General features: G+C 40.0%; 3 protein-coding genes across 3 annotated transcripts in view; 2 read left to right on the top strand and 1 right to left on the bottom strand.

The window, feature by feature from the left end:
- The window catches only part of PARP9 (poly (ADP-ribose) polymerase family, member 9), a 14,941-nt gene extending 7,091 nt beyond the window's left edge, over positions 1 to 7,850 (top strand). The window contains exons 4-10 of the mRNA XM_009996207.1: positions 1,622 to 1,849; positions 1,938 to 2,156; positions 3,394 to 3,469; positions 3,875 to 4,249; positions 5,010 to 5,155; positions 6,552 to 6,726; positions 7,543 to 7,850. Of these exons, the coding sequence (XP_009994509.1) occupies positions 1,622 to 1,849; positions 1,938 to 2,156; positions 3,394 to 3,469; positions 3,875 to 4,249; positions 5,010 to 5,155; positions 6,552 to 6,726; positions 7,543 to 7,850 (1,527 nt within the window). The remainder of the gene's footprint in view (positions 1 to 1,621; positions 1,850 to 1,937; positions 2,157 to 3,393; positions 3,470 to 3,874; positions 4,250 to 5,009; positions 5,156 to 6,551; positions 6,727 to 7,542) is intronic.
- Positions 7,851 to 10,545: 2,695 nt separating this feature from the next.
- FAIM (Fas apoptotic inhibitory molecule) lies at positions 10,546 to 14,426 on the bottom strand. The gene is made up of 4 exons (XM_009996022.1): positions 14,295 to 14,426; positions 13,696 to 13,924; positions 12,328 to 12,377; positions 10,546 to 10,936 (listed from the first exon to the last, which is right to left on the bottom strand). Exons 1-4 carry the CDS (start codon positions 14,403 to 14,405, stop codon positions 10,787 to 10,789), a joined length of 540 nt encoding a protein of 179 aa, XP_009994324.1. The 5' UTR covers positions 14,406 to 14,426; the 3' UTR covers positions 10,546 to 10,786.
- A 388-nt stretch (positions 14,427 to 14,814) lies between these two features.
- Positions 14,815 to 16,432, top strand: part of CEP70 (centrosomal protein 70kDa) — a 13,835-nt gene continuing 12,217 nt past the window's right edge. Inside the window, exon 1 of the mRNA XM_009996206.1 lies at positions 14,815 to 14,846. Coding sequence (XP_009994508.1) covers positions 14,815 to 14,846 — 32 coding nt within the window. The remainder of the gene's footprint in view (positions 14,847 to 16,432) is intronic.

Here is a 16,432-nt window from a genome sequence, read left to right as displayed (position 1 = left end):
CTAATTTATGTTCTTGTAGGTGCCACTACTGGAGTTACTCAGCAAACTCTGAAACAGCTGAAAATAACTTATACAGATGATGTGCACCTTATCTGTGCATGTAACGTTAAAAGACAGTGCATCATTTAAATTGATTTGCTTAACTTTTTAGCTAGAAAATCTAATGCAAAATACATGAGCTTAGTCATAGTAATCCAACAGATCTGGAACTGGAACAATCTTAGCCTGGAAGCTACATCACAGGAATTGCATTTCCTGTTAGCAACTGCTGTATCTTAAAAAAATTCATAACACTTATTTTAAATAAGTGTATTAATTGAATAAGAAGTTATTTTTTTCTTTGCTTTTTTTTTTTAATATTATTTTATTGTTTTGTTGGGTTTTTTTACATGAGAGCAAAGGATTGCAAAGTTGACATTTTGGGGAGTTTTATTATGCAGTTTTACAGCACTGGAAGATACGACGTGCCTTCAGGACTATGAGGGAAATAAGCTCCGAGGTCTTGTATCTTTAGATAACCTTCAACAGTTGCAGTGACAACAGTTGCTGCTGTTGTCAGCAATCTGCAAATTTATTTATTTTTTTGCATTTGACATATTGAATTTTAAATCATAGGATGGTTAAGGTTGGAAAGGACCTTAGGATCTTAGGAACCTGGACATCAGGTTCCACCCCCCCTGCTATGATCAGGGACACCTGCCACTAGACCAGACTGCACAAGCCTCATCCAACCTGGCCTTGAACACCCCCAGGGAGGAGCAGCCACAATCTCCCTGGGCAACCTGTTTCAGTGCCTTACTGCCCTCATGGGGAAGAATTTCTTCGTGATGTCTAACCTAAATCTCCCCTCTTTCAGTTTAAAACCATTACCCTTTGTCCTATCACTGCCCTCTTTGGTGAAAAGTCCCTCCTCATCTTTCCTGTAGTCACTTCAAGTACTGGAAGGCCACTATAAGGTGTCTCAGCAGCCTTCTCTTCAGGCTGAGCAGCCCCAACTCTCACAGCCTGTCTTTGTAGCAGAGGTGCTCCAGCCCTTGAATCATCTTCCTGGTCCTTCTCTGGATCCACTCCAACAGCTCCATGTGTTTCCTGTGCTGAGGGCTCCAGAGCTGTATGCAGTACAGAATACACAGAAAATACAGAAGACCTACTACAGGAATCTGCTGGGAAATGGAAGCAGCTGTTGCTTTGCAGTTCCCCTGTGTCCAGTGACCCTGCTAGCTTGGTGACAAGCTTGCTACCCTTATGGGGAGCATCTGCTCAGGCTGGGATAACAGACAGCCACAGTTCTCTCCTGCTCATTGATAATTAGCTGCAGAATTGCAGTTGATGAGGTGTGTATGGGTCCTTTCTATAGGTGTGGTGATAATTCTGTTGAATACACTCAGGTGACTTGAAGAAGTCTCATGCATACTGTTGGCTTCTGAAAAAAGGTGTGCATTTACTGCCTCCGGGAGGTGCACACCTTGGTGTGTTCCAGTGCTTGCCTCTTGCACAGCTGATCCCAGGCAGACAAGGCTTTTTTAAAGGAATTGTTCCTAGAAAGTGTGTTCTCTATAGCAGCAAAGCCTGCAAATAGTAACCTTGAATTGTACTGAAATTTTGCACTCTTTGCTTCCAGACCAAAGCTGCTGTTCATTCTGTGCATGTGGATGGCAAAGGCTACCCTCCAGTTTCAAGAGGACTGCTGGAGAAAGCGGGTTCAGCTCTTCAGAATGAACTTAAGTCTTCTTTTAGACACTCTACGTTTTATAAGGCACTCATAAAAACCAAAGGATATAATCTGCCCTGTGATGTGGTACTGCACATTGTATGGCCCCAACACCAGCACAGAGTGTTAGTGTGCGAGGTGATGATCAGTTAGATTGGACTTGAATTCATTTTCATGTTGGGTGATGTGAGGACTAAAATACTGTGTTGTTTTTTTTTTCCTGCAGGAATTAAAAGCTGCAATGACAAGATGCTTGGATTCTTTAAGGGAATTGCAATGTTCCTCAGTTTCTTTTCCAGCAATAGGGATTTGGTCGGAAACGTTGTGTGCTGGGATAGTGGCACAGATCATGGTTGAAGAGGTTTTAAATTTTGCCAGGGCATACCCTGAGATGGAGATGAACGTGCAGTTTGTCATTGGCCCAAATGATTATGATATCTATCAGGTAACAAATTTGTTGTTAGCTACCAGTAAGGAAAACCCAAAATGTAAAATGTTCCCATACATGACTACAAATTAAGATAATTTGGATTCTGTACTTACAGCACTTGTGAGCAGCCTGGCAGGTCCCCCTCATAAAACTATTTGTTTCATTAACAGGTATTATTAATCTATACAGATCTTTATTTTCTCTTCCCTAAACCAGAAGTCTTCACCCTGTGGTCTGGTAACAAGGGAAGGGAGTTCTGAAATGCTCATGATTGTCAGTGGATTTATAAGAAAAGTCTACTCTTAACTCATTATGGAATAAACTTATTCCTCCTCAGGAAACTTCTTTAACCAATGTTTTGGTAGGAGGTTTGTAGAGCAAAACACTATCAACATATTATATAACCTAACATTATAGAAGGGAAACAGGCAGTGGATAATTTCAACTGCAGTCTGCCATTTTCCACCTTTTGAGTATGTGGGTGATGTGATTAATAAGCAATTATTTTAGATAGCCATCTATTGTAAATTCAGAGTTTGCTTTTCTTCCCATTTAACTTCAGCCATCCATTGTTTCAACAAGTGCAAGAACTAGGTGGAGAGGGGGTGGAACTAGATGATCTTTAAGGTCCCTTCCAATCCAAATCATTCCATGTTTCTAAGCTCAGAGCTGTGTCCTGTAACAGTCCCATAAACTCTAGAGGAAGCTGTATGGCACCTATGTGCTCATCACTTAATCCCTTGATTATGAGAATGCAGCAGAAACTTTGCTAAAAAAAAAAAGAAGGCAATTTGTCAGATGCCAGATCCACTGCCTAGCAGAGTAGCTCTTCTCTGAGGCTTTCCATGTGCCATCATTAAGAGGAGATTTGGGGCAAAGGCAGGAGAATAGTCTGGGGTTTAAAACTGAGTAAGGATTCATCAGCATTAAACTGCAAGAAATGAGCACCTTTGTCAACTGAGTTTCTGTGAGTTCTGGGTATGCTACAACCACAACAAACTGGTGAAGGTGCCACGCAGTGTGTAAGGTGTCTTGCCTTAGGAGATACAGAAGAACAGGAATGCATTTGTTATTGTTAGGAATAAAATTTTGGGAAAAGCTGACAAATGTCAGCTGTCAACCATTTCAGAATTTGGGGGGTGGTGGTGTAACTACAGCTGTAAACTGCTTATCTAATAGAGTTTTGAAGAGATGAATTGCGTTTTTGACAAAATATATCGCAAACTAAAATCCTAAACTTTTCTCATTCCAGATTTTCCAGAGACAGTTTATTTCAGCAGCACAAAAACTGGAAGAAATGACATCTTACAAGATAAGTGATCACTTGAGTAAGTAATTAACAGAAGGGGCATATCAAGTAACTGAGCACTTCAGATCTGAGAATCTGAAATGACATTCCTTTTAAAAGAACTTAGTACTTGAATGTGTGTCTTTGGGAAAGGGGGAGGCAAAAATGTCTGAGCACTTTGCTTTTTTACATTCATAGGAATGGAACTGGGCAGTCCCTTCTAAAATTTTCCAACACAAAAAGCATCATCATTGCCTAACTTGCTGGAAGTTATTTAGTGGAAGGCAAATAAATTTTGCACATGTGTGAGATTGTTTTTTTTTCCTGGAAACCTTCCCACCTGGCATTTTTGGGTTAAATACAGGAATTTATGACAGCTCTTGAAAGCTTTTCACTCTTCCAGTGCACTTGCATTGAAAAATAAATAAACAAATCTTACTTCTAGGTGCAGAGTCAGGCAGTAAAAGAGTAGAAGAGACTGCAAATACCAAATCAGCTATCGAACTTAAAGGGAACACACGTACAGCAATGGAAGCAGCAGAATCATGGATCCAAAGTGTGCTACGAATTCAGGAAAGTCACTGTGCTGTTATTGAAAACAACTACATTTTTAGCTTTGGTAGAAGTGAGTTTGCAGAACTGTCTCAGAAGCAGTATTCTAGTGTGTGCATATCACAAAAAGTGCAAGATGGAAAAGCAAGACTGGAATTTCAGGGCCCTCCTGGTGCTGTGATTGATGCAGTGCTCACCACTGAAAAATTACTGCTTCGTATGCAGGACGAGACTGCAGCCCAACAAGAGGAACTGCTGAAACTAATATGTATGTAAATTACTAAGTAAATAAGTGCATAAATAAGGTTAAATATGAAGCAACATGTATCTGCATTGCTGAGAGTGGACAGACATGCATTCAGTTCAGACATACTGAGCATTGCTTTAATTACTGACACTGCTCTACTTTTAACATGCAAGCCCCTTGAAAGACCATTTGTGAGTTCTGGTTGCTGAGTTGGCAATATCCCCAGTGGGGCACAGTTTATACAGGGGCTGCCACTGTTGTACAGCCAGTTGTGATTCTGGCTTCCTCCAGGACAGCTTCATGTCAGAGCCTGGCCACTGGAGACATAAACTCTGCACTTAATTAACACATACCTTTGCTGAGCTCTTTTGCTCAGTACTGCTGGACCACTGCTGCAGAACCCACTCATGGCCTTGTTCTGCAGAGTCCGTGACTTCCATTAACAGTTGATAGAACTAGTGGAACTGCAAAAAGCTCCAGTGATCTGTTTGTCCTCATGTTTAGTCATTCAGTAGAGATACCACTATATGGAAGTCATGCTGTGGAGAGATGTAATGGAGGAGATTGCTTTTCTTTGGTTCCTTATCTCTGTGGTTTTAATAAATGTAGCAATTATTTATTAATTTTCCCTCTCAACATTACCCTATGACATTACTTCAGAGAATATTTACCATTCTTTGTTCTTAACTGAACTACCAAACTAAAGTACTGGATCCCTCCTCCTTACCTTTACCTCAAATATTATGAGATATGAAAATTTTACTCCCTTATTTGTATCCAGGCAAACCAGAAACAGGTCAGCTTTCAGGACACCTTCACAAGAAAATTACTATTGAAGACATCCAGATTTCACTGGTGGAATCACACCTGCAGGAGTTTAAAGACAGACAAAAACAGTTTGAAAAAGCTGGGCTTCGTGTTCTCAAGGTAAAGAGGGTATTAATGGAAAAACTAAATCTCAGCTAATATATTTCAACTAACATGTTTAACATATGCTTAAAAAATTCAGAGGAACTATCTCACTCTGTTGCTCTTAAAAATTAAGATCAAGTCAGCCTAATCCTTAAAATAGATGTAGTCTTTACTCCTACTTAAAAGTATTTTCAACATAATGCAAAGAATCACTAAAAATGTGTGGTTAAATTCTAGGAAGTCCAGTTAACTGTGTATTCTGTCTCTTACTTCATCCTTCAGATGTTCCTTTATAGGACTCTAGAGAAATGTGAGATCAGTATGAGTACAGTATTCCAGGACAGTAATGCAGTGTCTGTTTTCTTTTTGTGAGCTTGATAGCAAAAATTAGCAACTGAATTTGTCAGAATTACAATCTGATTAGTAGTGTGTTGAAACTGGGGTCTTGCTTTGGTATCAGCACTTGACTGAAGGGGAGGAGGAGGAGGCTGTGCAACATGGAGAAATACACAAGTTTGGAACCAGGGATTCGAGTGCCTAGTGGTAACAGTGGTTACCGGGAAACCCCACTGCCCTATGCCAGCCTGCCCTTTGTACCAGAAGGGATTTAGCAGTGAAGGAACAGAAAGTACCAGCCAGGGGAAAGCAAGTGCTTCCTGAGCTGCAGAACTAAAGATGTCATTGAATCTCAGTGCAAAAGCTACATCAGAATTTAAAACAGTGCTGCACATGAGGATTTGTCGTAGCTCAGTGAAATGACTTTAAAGAAAGCAGAAGCTCAATGGGGCTTCAGCACCTGCTTGTTTTTAGCTCAACTGTCAGAACTCTGGCATGAGTGGGTGACTGGAGACCTTGCAGACCCCTGGTACTTCCTTTTGCTGTAGGGCTGTGACTGGCTTGCTGGTAGAATCAAGTGTGCCAGCGAGAGCTGCAGCATGGCCAGTTCACCTGAAGTTGTGTGTGGTGTTAGGCTGCAGCAGCCACACAAGCTGATGCAGAGGCTCTCTGATCTACAGACCTGTTCTTCCCCAGGGGCTGTGAATTTTTGATCAAGGAGAACTAAGGTTCCCCATGCCTTACAGGACACTTGCAGTTCTTCACAAGATCAAGCTAAGGACCCACAAAGGTTACTGTCATGTATGGTTGATAGGCAATCTGTTCAGCACAACCCGAGTACTGGAAATTAGTACACTAGGATTTATTCCCAGTGATTTCAATGAGAAGCAAAAGAAAGAGCAGCATGGCTCTTTCTGTGGAACAGCTGCACACTCCACATAGCTTATCTGCTACATGGTCAATATATATAAGCTAAATCAGAGGTTCTTACACTGAAGAACAGCCTGAACCAGAGTTCTCATGGATTTCATGGATATTGGTCTCTGCTTATACTACACTATTATTTATGTTACAGATTGAAAAGATAAATAATCCTCTTTTATCTGCTGCATTCCAACAAATGAAAAAAACAGCAGAAGAAAAACATGGTACCTCCAAAATAAGCCACAAGTTGTATCAGCGTGTTCCTCCTCAGTTCTTGACCTCAGTGTGCCTAACTGGATTTCACAGGATGTATTCTCCACCAACAGGTAATAACTTGCTTGGGCATCTTTAATCAAAATGAACAGTGGCCAACTGCTAAAGTTGGATTAAAATCACAGAAAATTACATTCCTAAACAGAAAATGGCATTCCTAAACAACAACTGTTTCTTACTTGTGTTTAGTGTCATATGAACTTAATTTTTTATCAACAGTAAGGTTTTCCTGGTTTTCCTTCCTGATACTGTAGTCAGAAGGGCTCTGAGAGGATAAGCCTGGATTCTAGCCTAGCCCAGACACTGTTGACAGAATTGCTAGTATAATACACACATAATGCCATGGCTAAGCTTTCTTTTGTGGCATCACTCTTTCAAGAAAGTCAATGTCCTTATTTCCTTGCTGCAGTCATATTAAATAGCTTGGTGCTTTAAAGCATGTTCAAAGGAATCATGGAAGAATTGAGGCTGGAAGGTACTTCTTAAGGTCTCCCAGCCTCACTCCCTGCTCAGATCAGATGTGATCAGAGGCAGGTAATCTGAGCAGACTCTATTAAGAAAGTTGTGGTGCCCATGAAATACTGTAGTAGACAGATGTTTTCAGTAACAGAAAGAATAAGCATTTAGTGCCTCATCCTTCAAGAGGTGAAGGGTGTGATATTTTGCTTGTAAAATGTGGAATTGGCATTTCAGGCAACACACTGCTCCAAAAGTGAAGATTTGCCCTTTTTGTCGTTATAATGTACATGCAACATTTTCACACTTTCAAAGTATTCAACAGGATGATGTTGTAATTTAATAACTTTGCACTTTTCCACGTGATACTGTAATAGCACTTTTCTTCAGAAAATTTTTCTTTCTTTTTCCAGAACAAAAATATGGAGCTGGCATCTACTTTAAAAGGAACCCCAAAAGCCTAATTGAGGGTAGAAATGTATGGGAAACAGACTCTAAGATGTACGTGTTTGAGGCTGATGTATTAACAGGCTTGTACACTGAAGGCATGTCATCCTATATTATGCCACCAGCAGTGAAGGGGGATGCCATTAAGTTATATGACAGCTTGGTAGATAATGTAAACTGCCCTGACACCTTTGTCATTTTCAACAGTATTGGGGCCCTTCCACAATATTTGTTGACTTGTTCCCAAGTGAGGCACCATGTATCAGTACAGTAGCTACTGTGAAGATCCTCTCAGAACACAGTCTAGTACTTGGATTGTAAGAGGATGCTCTACCTACTAACATGCTGTGACCACAGTGCCTCGTGCCAAGTGCAGTGAAATACTTGTGAACAAGAAGAGTAAGTCAATACCTTAAGGAGAGTAGAATAAAGTAAGTCTGCATAGAAATGGAAGGGAAAGCATAATAAAAACCAGCTTAACATTTATCTGTTTACTTTATATGCCTTAAAATGCTCTGAGCATGTGACTGTATGCTTGATGCTTGTGTAGGTTGTCATTCTCCATTACATTTCCTTAGTCTGAGATATTGCATATGTTAGTGAAACCCAAATGTGAGGTAATACTTCATGATATCTATGGACATATGTCTATGCCTGGAGATGTTCCCGTGTGATGTGCTCTAGGTGATCCTGCTCTGGCAGGGGGGTTGACCAGATGATCTTTCAAGGTCCCTTCCAAGCCCCTCAGATTCCGTGATGTCTAACACTACTTAGCTCTACAGTTTTTATTAATTAAGCGATTCCAAGCATTATAGATACATGTATTCAAAATAAAAAGTATGAATGGCACCATCAGCTAACCTGTCATTATTTCATATAGTCTTAAAGAACATGACTTGGACTGTATTTAAGCTTCAGATTCCTCAGTGGTATTCAATCTCTTTGAAAGGCTAAATAGTAATAGAGAACTGGTTCAAAGCTACAGCTTGAATTTGCTCTTCAAATCATCTACCTTTACCAATATCTTTTAAAGACTACACTGTCAACTAACTGTACATAGCCCCACACTGTCTCTATAGTGACCTAGAGCCAGTAAAGGGAAAAGCCTAAGAGCTCTCTAAAACTTCTGTTCTAAGGCCTGAAACTATGTCTGACATTAGCAGAGTTGAAAGCAAAACTATTGCCCTGAACTAAAAAGCTACTACCAGATTTGTCCAATCTGAAGCATTTAAACCCACTGGTTATGGCCCTAGCTAAACACCCAAACAGCTTATAATAGTGCTGTGATAAAGGAATAAAGGCTCATCTGTCAATATCACATCTGCTTCTAGATTGAAAAGTCACCTACGGTTAACACCATCATTACCTGGGGAGAAGTGGGACTCACATAAAACTATTAAAAAAACCTGAAGTTGTCCCACGAAAAGCATTTCATCCACGTGTGAAGCACTGTGCTAATGGAGAGCAGTTTGAACCCTAAAACACAGATGAAATTAGCATTTAATAAACTTAAAAAAATAATCTGTTATTGAATTTCCATCACATTTCTACTGCACCTGCAACTCCCAAGATAGCAGTCACAGTGCTTGGAACCACTCACAAGTCCAAAACTCCCAAAGAAATTAACTAATAAAAATCTAACTCTGAACTCTTAAGTGAGGTTAAGACCCCATCACCCTCTACCTGAAGCCCACCTGAAAGGAGGATGTAGTGAGGTGAGTGTTGGCCTCTTCTCCCTAGAGACCAGCAACAGGACAAGAGGAAAGGGATCAAGCTGTGCCAGGGGAGGTTCAGATTGGATATTCGGAAAAATATCTTCACAGAAAGAGTGGTGAGGCCTTGCAACAGGCTGCCCAGGGAGATGGTGGAGGCACTGACCCTGGAGATGTTAAAAAATCAGGTGGATGTGGTGTTTCAGGAGATGGTTTAGTGGTTGGGGGCTGTAGGGCAGACAGTTGGACTTGATGATCTTGAAGGTCTTTTCCAACCTTGATGATTCTATGATTCTAAATTGAATTTTTTTTTTAACAATTGCAAAAGTAACTTTTAACATATTTTTGTTTGTTTTAAAAATTATTTTTAAGGTTAGCTATGTCTGCATTGTTGCAGAAGGGTAACTTTTGAAGTGTGCCAGTCAATGCTGAAGTGCAACCTTAAATGGGAAACCCCTCAGGAACTTTTAAGAACCACCTCACCCATGAGTCTGATTCTCACAGAAATCCCAAGGCTGCTTATAGATAGTATGCAGGAAGTTTGAGAACAGAATGATTTCTGTCTTGTTACCTCTTGTCTATTTCCCTTTTAACTTCTCCATTTAAGCAATCCCTCTCCTCTGTTTCTGTCCCATCTTTCCTCAGGTACTGTGACACACACATTACTGCCAGGAAAACCCACAGCTGTAGATTTAAAGGGTTTTTTAGGCAGCACTGAACAAGAATAAGCTCTTATTTCAGCTTGCTTCAAGAGGTTTCATTTTTTTAAAGGAGTTTCATGGCAGGAATTAGGTTTTTTTCTGTTTTCCTTTATGAAAAGACTCAGCACAGTTTCTGAACTACTACATCAATTTCTAACAAGCAGTTAGAAAACCTCAGGTTTTCCAACTTTCAGAAAACCTCAAATAATTTATTTCCTTTTGCACAATGTAACATATTTTCTTCTACTCAGAATAAAGAACAGTTTTCATAGTGCAGTATTATTTAATACTGCTAGACAAGTACTGGTAACAATATATTTAATCAATATCCTTTTTATTAACTTTGTAACTCTTTTTAACTGCATCTCAAAACATTGGTAGTTTATATATAGCTTAATAGAAAAAATAATTACTGGGAAAATCAAATGCCCAGCACATGCTTCCTCCTCCCTCTACAAACACCTGCCATTTATAAGAATTCAGTCTTACTGAGTATTTCTCTTCCATTTTATTACAGCAATATTTTTTTCTAGTATAAGTTCACCAGTGTCCTCTGCACTTAGTGATATAATATATATTATCTGTATATATATACACATAGTCTTTAAAAAAACTTGTAATGCAAGAGGTTGTATATAATTATTTTCATCTGGTCCTCAGAAAGAATAATTCCATGTACAGAAACTAGAAAATAAACCCAGCACAAACTAGATGTACCAAGTAGTACATACTAAAAGAATTACCACAGTAATTGAAAATTCCTGATCTTAGTCCTACAGAAATCAGTCAACAAGAGGCTACTCCACAGCCTCTGGGATCTCTCTGTCAGCCACAATAAGGGTATGAATAATTCCTTCCTTTCGTTTTCCACTACTGACAGCCTTAATGCAACAGCTGTGGCCACCAACACTGAAGTGAGTTTCAGTCCCATCTTCTACAAATTCACCCTGGGAGAAAGGAGACAAGAATAAAACCAGACGTTATTTTAGTAAAATAAAAGCTTGAGTGCATCAGACTATTTCCAAGGTTAAGATCACTTATAGTTCCCACAATCAGAGCAGCTACAACAAATACAGGGCAAATGCTGCACAGAGCTGCAGAACCTCAGATAGGGCTTTGTCAAAGATGTGTGAGTATTAAATGACAATCTGTATATCCCATAAACAGAAATGGTGAAGTTGGAGTCTGTGAATTAATATAGTTGATTCATGTCAGTAAAACAAAAACAGAAAAGTTTATTTCCGAGTTGTCCAGTACAGCCAGTAAGTAACACATAAACCTACACTGAAGTGCCAGTAAAATGTGAAAGAGTTAGTGCTACCTTCTAGAGCAGGACAGAGATCCCTGAATTGAGTAGAACAGTTGTGTATTTTGGATATGTAGCTCCTGCTGCATAATTTCCTCTTGTAGATTTTGCCATGTGTGGCTGTGTGTCATGATCTTCAGGAGATCAGAAATACCTGTGTGTTGCTCTCTTGCAAGCAGAGTTTCACAACTAAAGCTGCACTCGTAGCTTGCAAGATCACCTAGTGCCTTTATGACATTGCAAAAAAGGCGGAAAACCATCAAGAGCAGAAGTTCTGATTCACTGAGAGATACTTCTCTACCAAATAAACATTTAGTGAATCTTTTCATTGTATTCTCAAGTATAGCAAAACTGATGATCATACAATTTGTACTCATCCAGGGGACTACTTGTGGCAGCAGTAATCACAGTGACAACTCTGTGGTGAGAAAGCACATCCTTCAAGGATGGGGAAACCTACACAGTATGCATATTGAAAGCCACCATAATATAAAAAGACACTGAATAGATTAAGCCCTCTAGCTCTAAAATTAATGCAGATGCGACAAAAGACAGATTACTTTGTTTCAGCAAGACTCTTAAACTCTAAGTATGAGGAACCATCTCTAGATGGAAACAAATCCTGAGTTGTAATAGACTACATGTGTTCAACTTTTAGTCACCACTTACAAAAACAGGTTTGGATGAGATGGCTCTATACTCGGCATCGAACTCAAGTCCATCCCACTCCCCTGAAATTTTTCTCCCTAAAAAACCCTGGACAACCATAAACCAGAAGATTTATCTATTTTGCTTGTCTAAAAAGTGTGAATAAAAACATACTTTATCCTTAGATAGACAGATGTCTGGCATCTTAACTGAAATGCTATTAGTTATAAAAGACAATGGAGGACATTCAGAACAGACTAATGGCATACTGGCTGTCCAGGCCCATGCTCATGCTCCGTGGTAAAGTGAGGTAACATGCCCCTCTGTGGCTTGTTCTGCTAAGCTATGGTTACCCAGCCACAGCCTGTGGAAATGATCACATACCGCTGTTTCCATTTTTTCACCGTTGCACCACACATCCATAGTGTCCTTTTCTGTGGAGGAAAAAGCATAAAGATATTTCAACCCCCTACAGAAAAGAAGACCTAGGAATTTTAGAAATTTACTGTTGAAATTGACTTTCAGTTCCCAAAATAAGTTCCTAATTAGCCATAGTATCTGAGCTATAGGGTTTGTTCTTACATTGGAGAGGTGGGAGGCTCTGTCATCAATGGGCAAAAAAATTTCCTATGGACATACATGTTTACCTCTCCCTAGCTCTGGCTACTAACACTGGGTTGTTCTGAATATTGTCAGAGATACTGATAGAATCAGATAATGGTTTGGGTTGGAAAGGACCTTAAAGATCATCTAGTTTCAAACCCCCTGGCATGGGCAGGGACACCTCCCACTAGGCCAGGTTTCTCAAAACCCCATCCAACCTGGCTGTGAATACTTCCAGGGATGAGGCACCCATAACCTTCCTGGGCAACCTGTGCCAGTGTCTCACCACCCTCACACTAAAGAATTTCTTCCTTATGTCTAACATGAAACTTGAAGACAAAAAAAAGGAAGTAATTTCTGCTAATTATTATTAATGCATTGCCTTGCTATTAAGAAAGTGAAAAAAGTAACATGGAAGTTTTAGATTAAATGTGTAGTTAAGAAGTATTACAGAAAAGATGATGCTGATAATCTAACAAAAATGTAGAATAAGATTGTTGCACTTCCTCAGTTAAGGACTCCTTCAGTTTGGTTTAAGATTTTTGTGAGGAAACCCTGGTTACCTGGTTAGCAAACTGACACAGACTGTGCGTTTGATCACATCGCAGATAACCCTTCCATAACGTGCTTCACCTGGAGACTTGCCTTACTCTGGCAGTGCTATGGAAACAGAAGCCAGAACTCCTTCCAAACTTTTTTTTTTTTTTCTTAAATCCAGACCATGCAATTCTTCACCACGAGGGCAGTAAGGTGCTGGAAGAGGTTGTCTTAGGGAGGCTGTGGATGCCTCCCCCGGAGGTGTTTAAGGCCAGGTTGGATGAAGCTTTGTGCAGCCTGGTCTAGTGTGGGGTGCCCCTGCTCATAGCAGGGAGGCTGGAACCTGATGATCTTTAAGGTCCCTTCCAATCTTAACCATTCTATGATTCTATTCTGTGATACTGTAGAACAGAACACTGACAGCATGCTCACACAGGTGTATCAAGACCGTTCTTTTTCATTTGGTACCTAATTCCAAACTCCCAGACCACCCAGGATTTTAAACTGCAACAGTGCTAGCTACTGAACCATGCTTTCTTTTAACTCCCAGTTACTGAATAGATACAAATTTATTCAAAGGCAGCAAAGTGAAGTCACTCAATGTTTACTTACCTAAAACCACCCTATAGTCTGTACCCCCCAAGGTCAGGATCCAAGTGTTGGTTGTTTTTGACCTGTTCTCCATATACTTCTTGAGGCTCTTCCCATTGATCTCCAAAGTATATTCATATGCAAAGCCACTGACTGCATCAATGTTAATAGTAGCTTTTGTTTTGGATGCTCCAACAGTGAATGTTTCTTTACCCACTAATTTAAACATCCATTCTTTTCTTATTACTTCCTGTAGAGTAAAAAAAGACAATGGATATTAACAGATAAACCTGAATACATGTTTTAGTATAAAGAAAATTGAACTAGAACTCAGGAAACAGCTCACTACTTAACTATTATTTCAGAATTAACAACTACACAATATTCTGTATGTCTAGAATGCTCCTGCCCAAGGACAGCAAAGCACTTCATGAATACTCACACCTTAATTGTAACTGAAAAAAAAAAAATGGTGCAGTTCATTAAATTAGGTAAAATTTATCAACTGAATATACCTCACTTGCATTTATTAGTCTTTGTTTTTGTTCTGATGCCTGTTGCATGGGAGTGCACTTACACAATCTGTATCATAGTGAATTTTGAGCACATAGCAATTTCACCTTTCCATCAACATAGACAACACGTTTTCCTGAAGTGGTTCCATGTTCAAATTCAATCTTATGAACACCATCACTTAAAGCTACTTCCCAAACAGCCACCAAATCTGTCATCTTCTCTAAGTGGCTGTACCGAGACCTATGGAAACACCAACAAAGTAAATTAATTGTTGTGGAAAGAATTAAATTACTGATGTCTATAGTTCAAAGCTTTACTACAAATAAGACTTGAAGGGATAAGCTTACAGAACTGCTAATATTTTCATGTTTTTCAAACATTCAATATGACAAAACATCACAAAATATAAAGCCAGTGAAACAGACTCACTTTGACAAACACCACACAAAGACACATATATCCAACCTCTAAAACTGCCATGTCAGGTGTAGTACGGTTACAAAATTATGTTTACATTCAGATGCTCCTGGACAGTTCTGCAATTTCTTGCCAGGTTTAAAATACAGTATTTTGACTGGTCTCTAAGAAAGTGTTTCAGCCTTTTAAACTTCTAAAATTGTCAGGATGACCAGTTTAGCTATTACCTGTTTCACCAGGTTTGTCTGTAATCTTTCTCAGAAGCACTACCTGCAGTATCCAGAAATGCAACTCTGTGCAAGCAAAACACCCACAGGGGAGGAGAACTGGCAAGATATCCTTCTGTTTAAGTAATTTTTAAAGTTTGGATACAGTCATAAGTGACCACTGGACATGCGGATATCTTTCCAAATCTGCTCATACCACAGCTCTAATGTTTTACCTTAGTTCATCTTCACAGACAGTAATCTCCTCACCGGATGCCATAGTAACCAAAACAGCTTTTAATCCAATTAGCAGCAAGAAAAAAAAAAAGCAGAACAACAGCAGAGAAGCATTGAGGCCTAAATTGTCCCTGTTTTCTCCATCCAAGATACCTGATATTTTTAGAGTGCCATGAACTATCATGCACTGCTATATACAGGATGAAAAAGAGACATAATTTTTCCCCTCGGACCAAAAGGCAAAATTAGTACGTGCAATTTATCCTAACATCTTAAATGTGTTAGTTATTTCATCAAATAACTTGCTTGGCCTGAGTTGTGAGCAAAAGCTTAGAAAGTCACAGCTTGACCAAGGCAGGAACCAAATCCAGAGCTGCCCACCTGGGTCACAAACCCTAACAAACTAGGAACTCTTGCCACCTCAGGGAAAGTCACAGGCAACAACAACTGCAACCTACTTGTTTTTTCTAAACCACTCTAGTAGCTTTCAACAAGAAACTGGCAATTCAGTTGTAAAGTTTATGAGAACCACAGAAAAATCACCTGTTTCTTACTTAGGACATTTTAAGACCATGACTTTGTTTTACGAACACTGTTGATATTTTTAGTTTGTAAATTTCAGTAAACAGATTAATTTTTGTAAGAACTATCTGCATTAAGTCTGTGCATATCTATAATTAAGTGAATTTGCTACCTGTTATACTTTTCAGTGAAAAATGAATTTTAAAGTCATTAAAAGTAGTAAATTGTAGGATCTCTCTTCAGCATGAGAGGAGCGTGCAGTTAAAAATTAAACCTTCACTCTGAAGTTTCTATTTTAAAAGATGCTTAAGCACCCTGCTGTATTCCTCTGTGGCTTCGTCAGTAATTGCATGTTTCTGTTCATAAACTGAAAAATAAGTTTTTTAAGCAGTTAAGACCACCTGAAGGACACAGGATTTAACTCTCACAGCAGTGAGCACTCTGCCCCGCCTCATCAGTGCTGAGGAAGCTGTTCCCGAAGCTACAGGTGTAGATTCCTGTGCAGGCACACGGTGGAAGGCAGGGAAGGGGGATTTCTAGGGACACCCGAAGCGACACAGAAAGGAATGCCAAGGAGGTGGCAGCGGGAGCAGCCCCGGGGCTCCCCACAGACACATCCCCCGGCAGGACACGGCCCCGCCGCTGGCACATGATTTAGGATCGCTGCTGGAAGGGTTAGGAAGTATCCCAGAAAGCGCCGTTGCCACGGTAATGCGGCAACACCACTGATTTATTTATTTAAGCAAACCTGAACCCGAGCTCCAGGCCGGCGCTGTGTCTTCTGAAGGACACCCGGTGCCACCCGAGCTGACGGCACAGCTGCTCCTGGCCCGGCGCTGCCCCTCGGGCCTTCCCTCCCT

Source organism: Chaetura pelagica, unplaced genomic scaffold (genome assembly GCF_000747805.2).
Source record: "Chaetura pelagica isolate M959 unplaced genomic scaffold, ChaPel_1.0 scaffold3, whole genome shotgun sequence".
Classification (NCBI taxonomy): domain Eukaryota; kingdom Metazoa; phylum Chordata; class Aves; order Apodiformes; family Apodidae; genus Chaetura; species Chaetura pelagica.
Note: the sequence above shows the minus strand (reverse complement) of the source record. Positions and strands in the feature narration are given on the sequence as shown.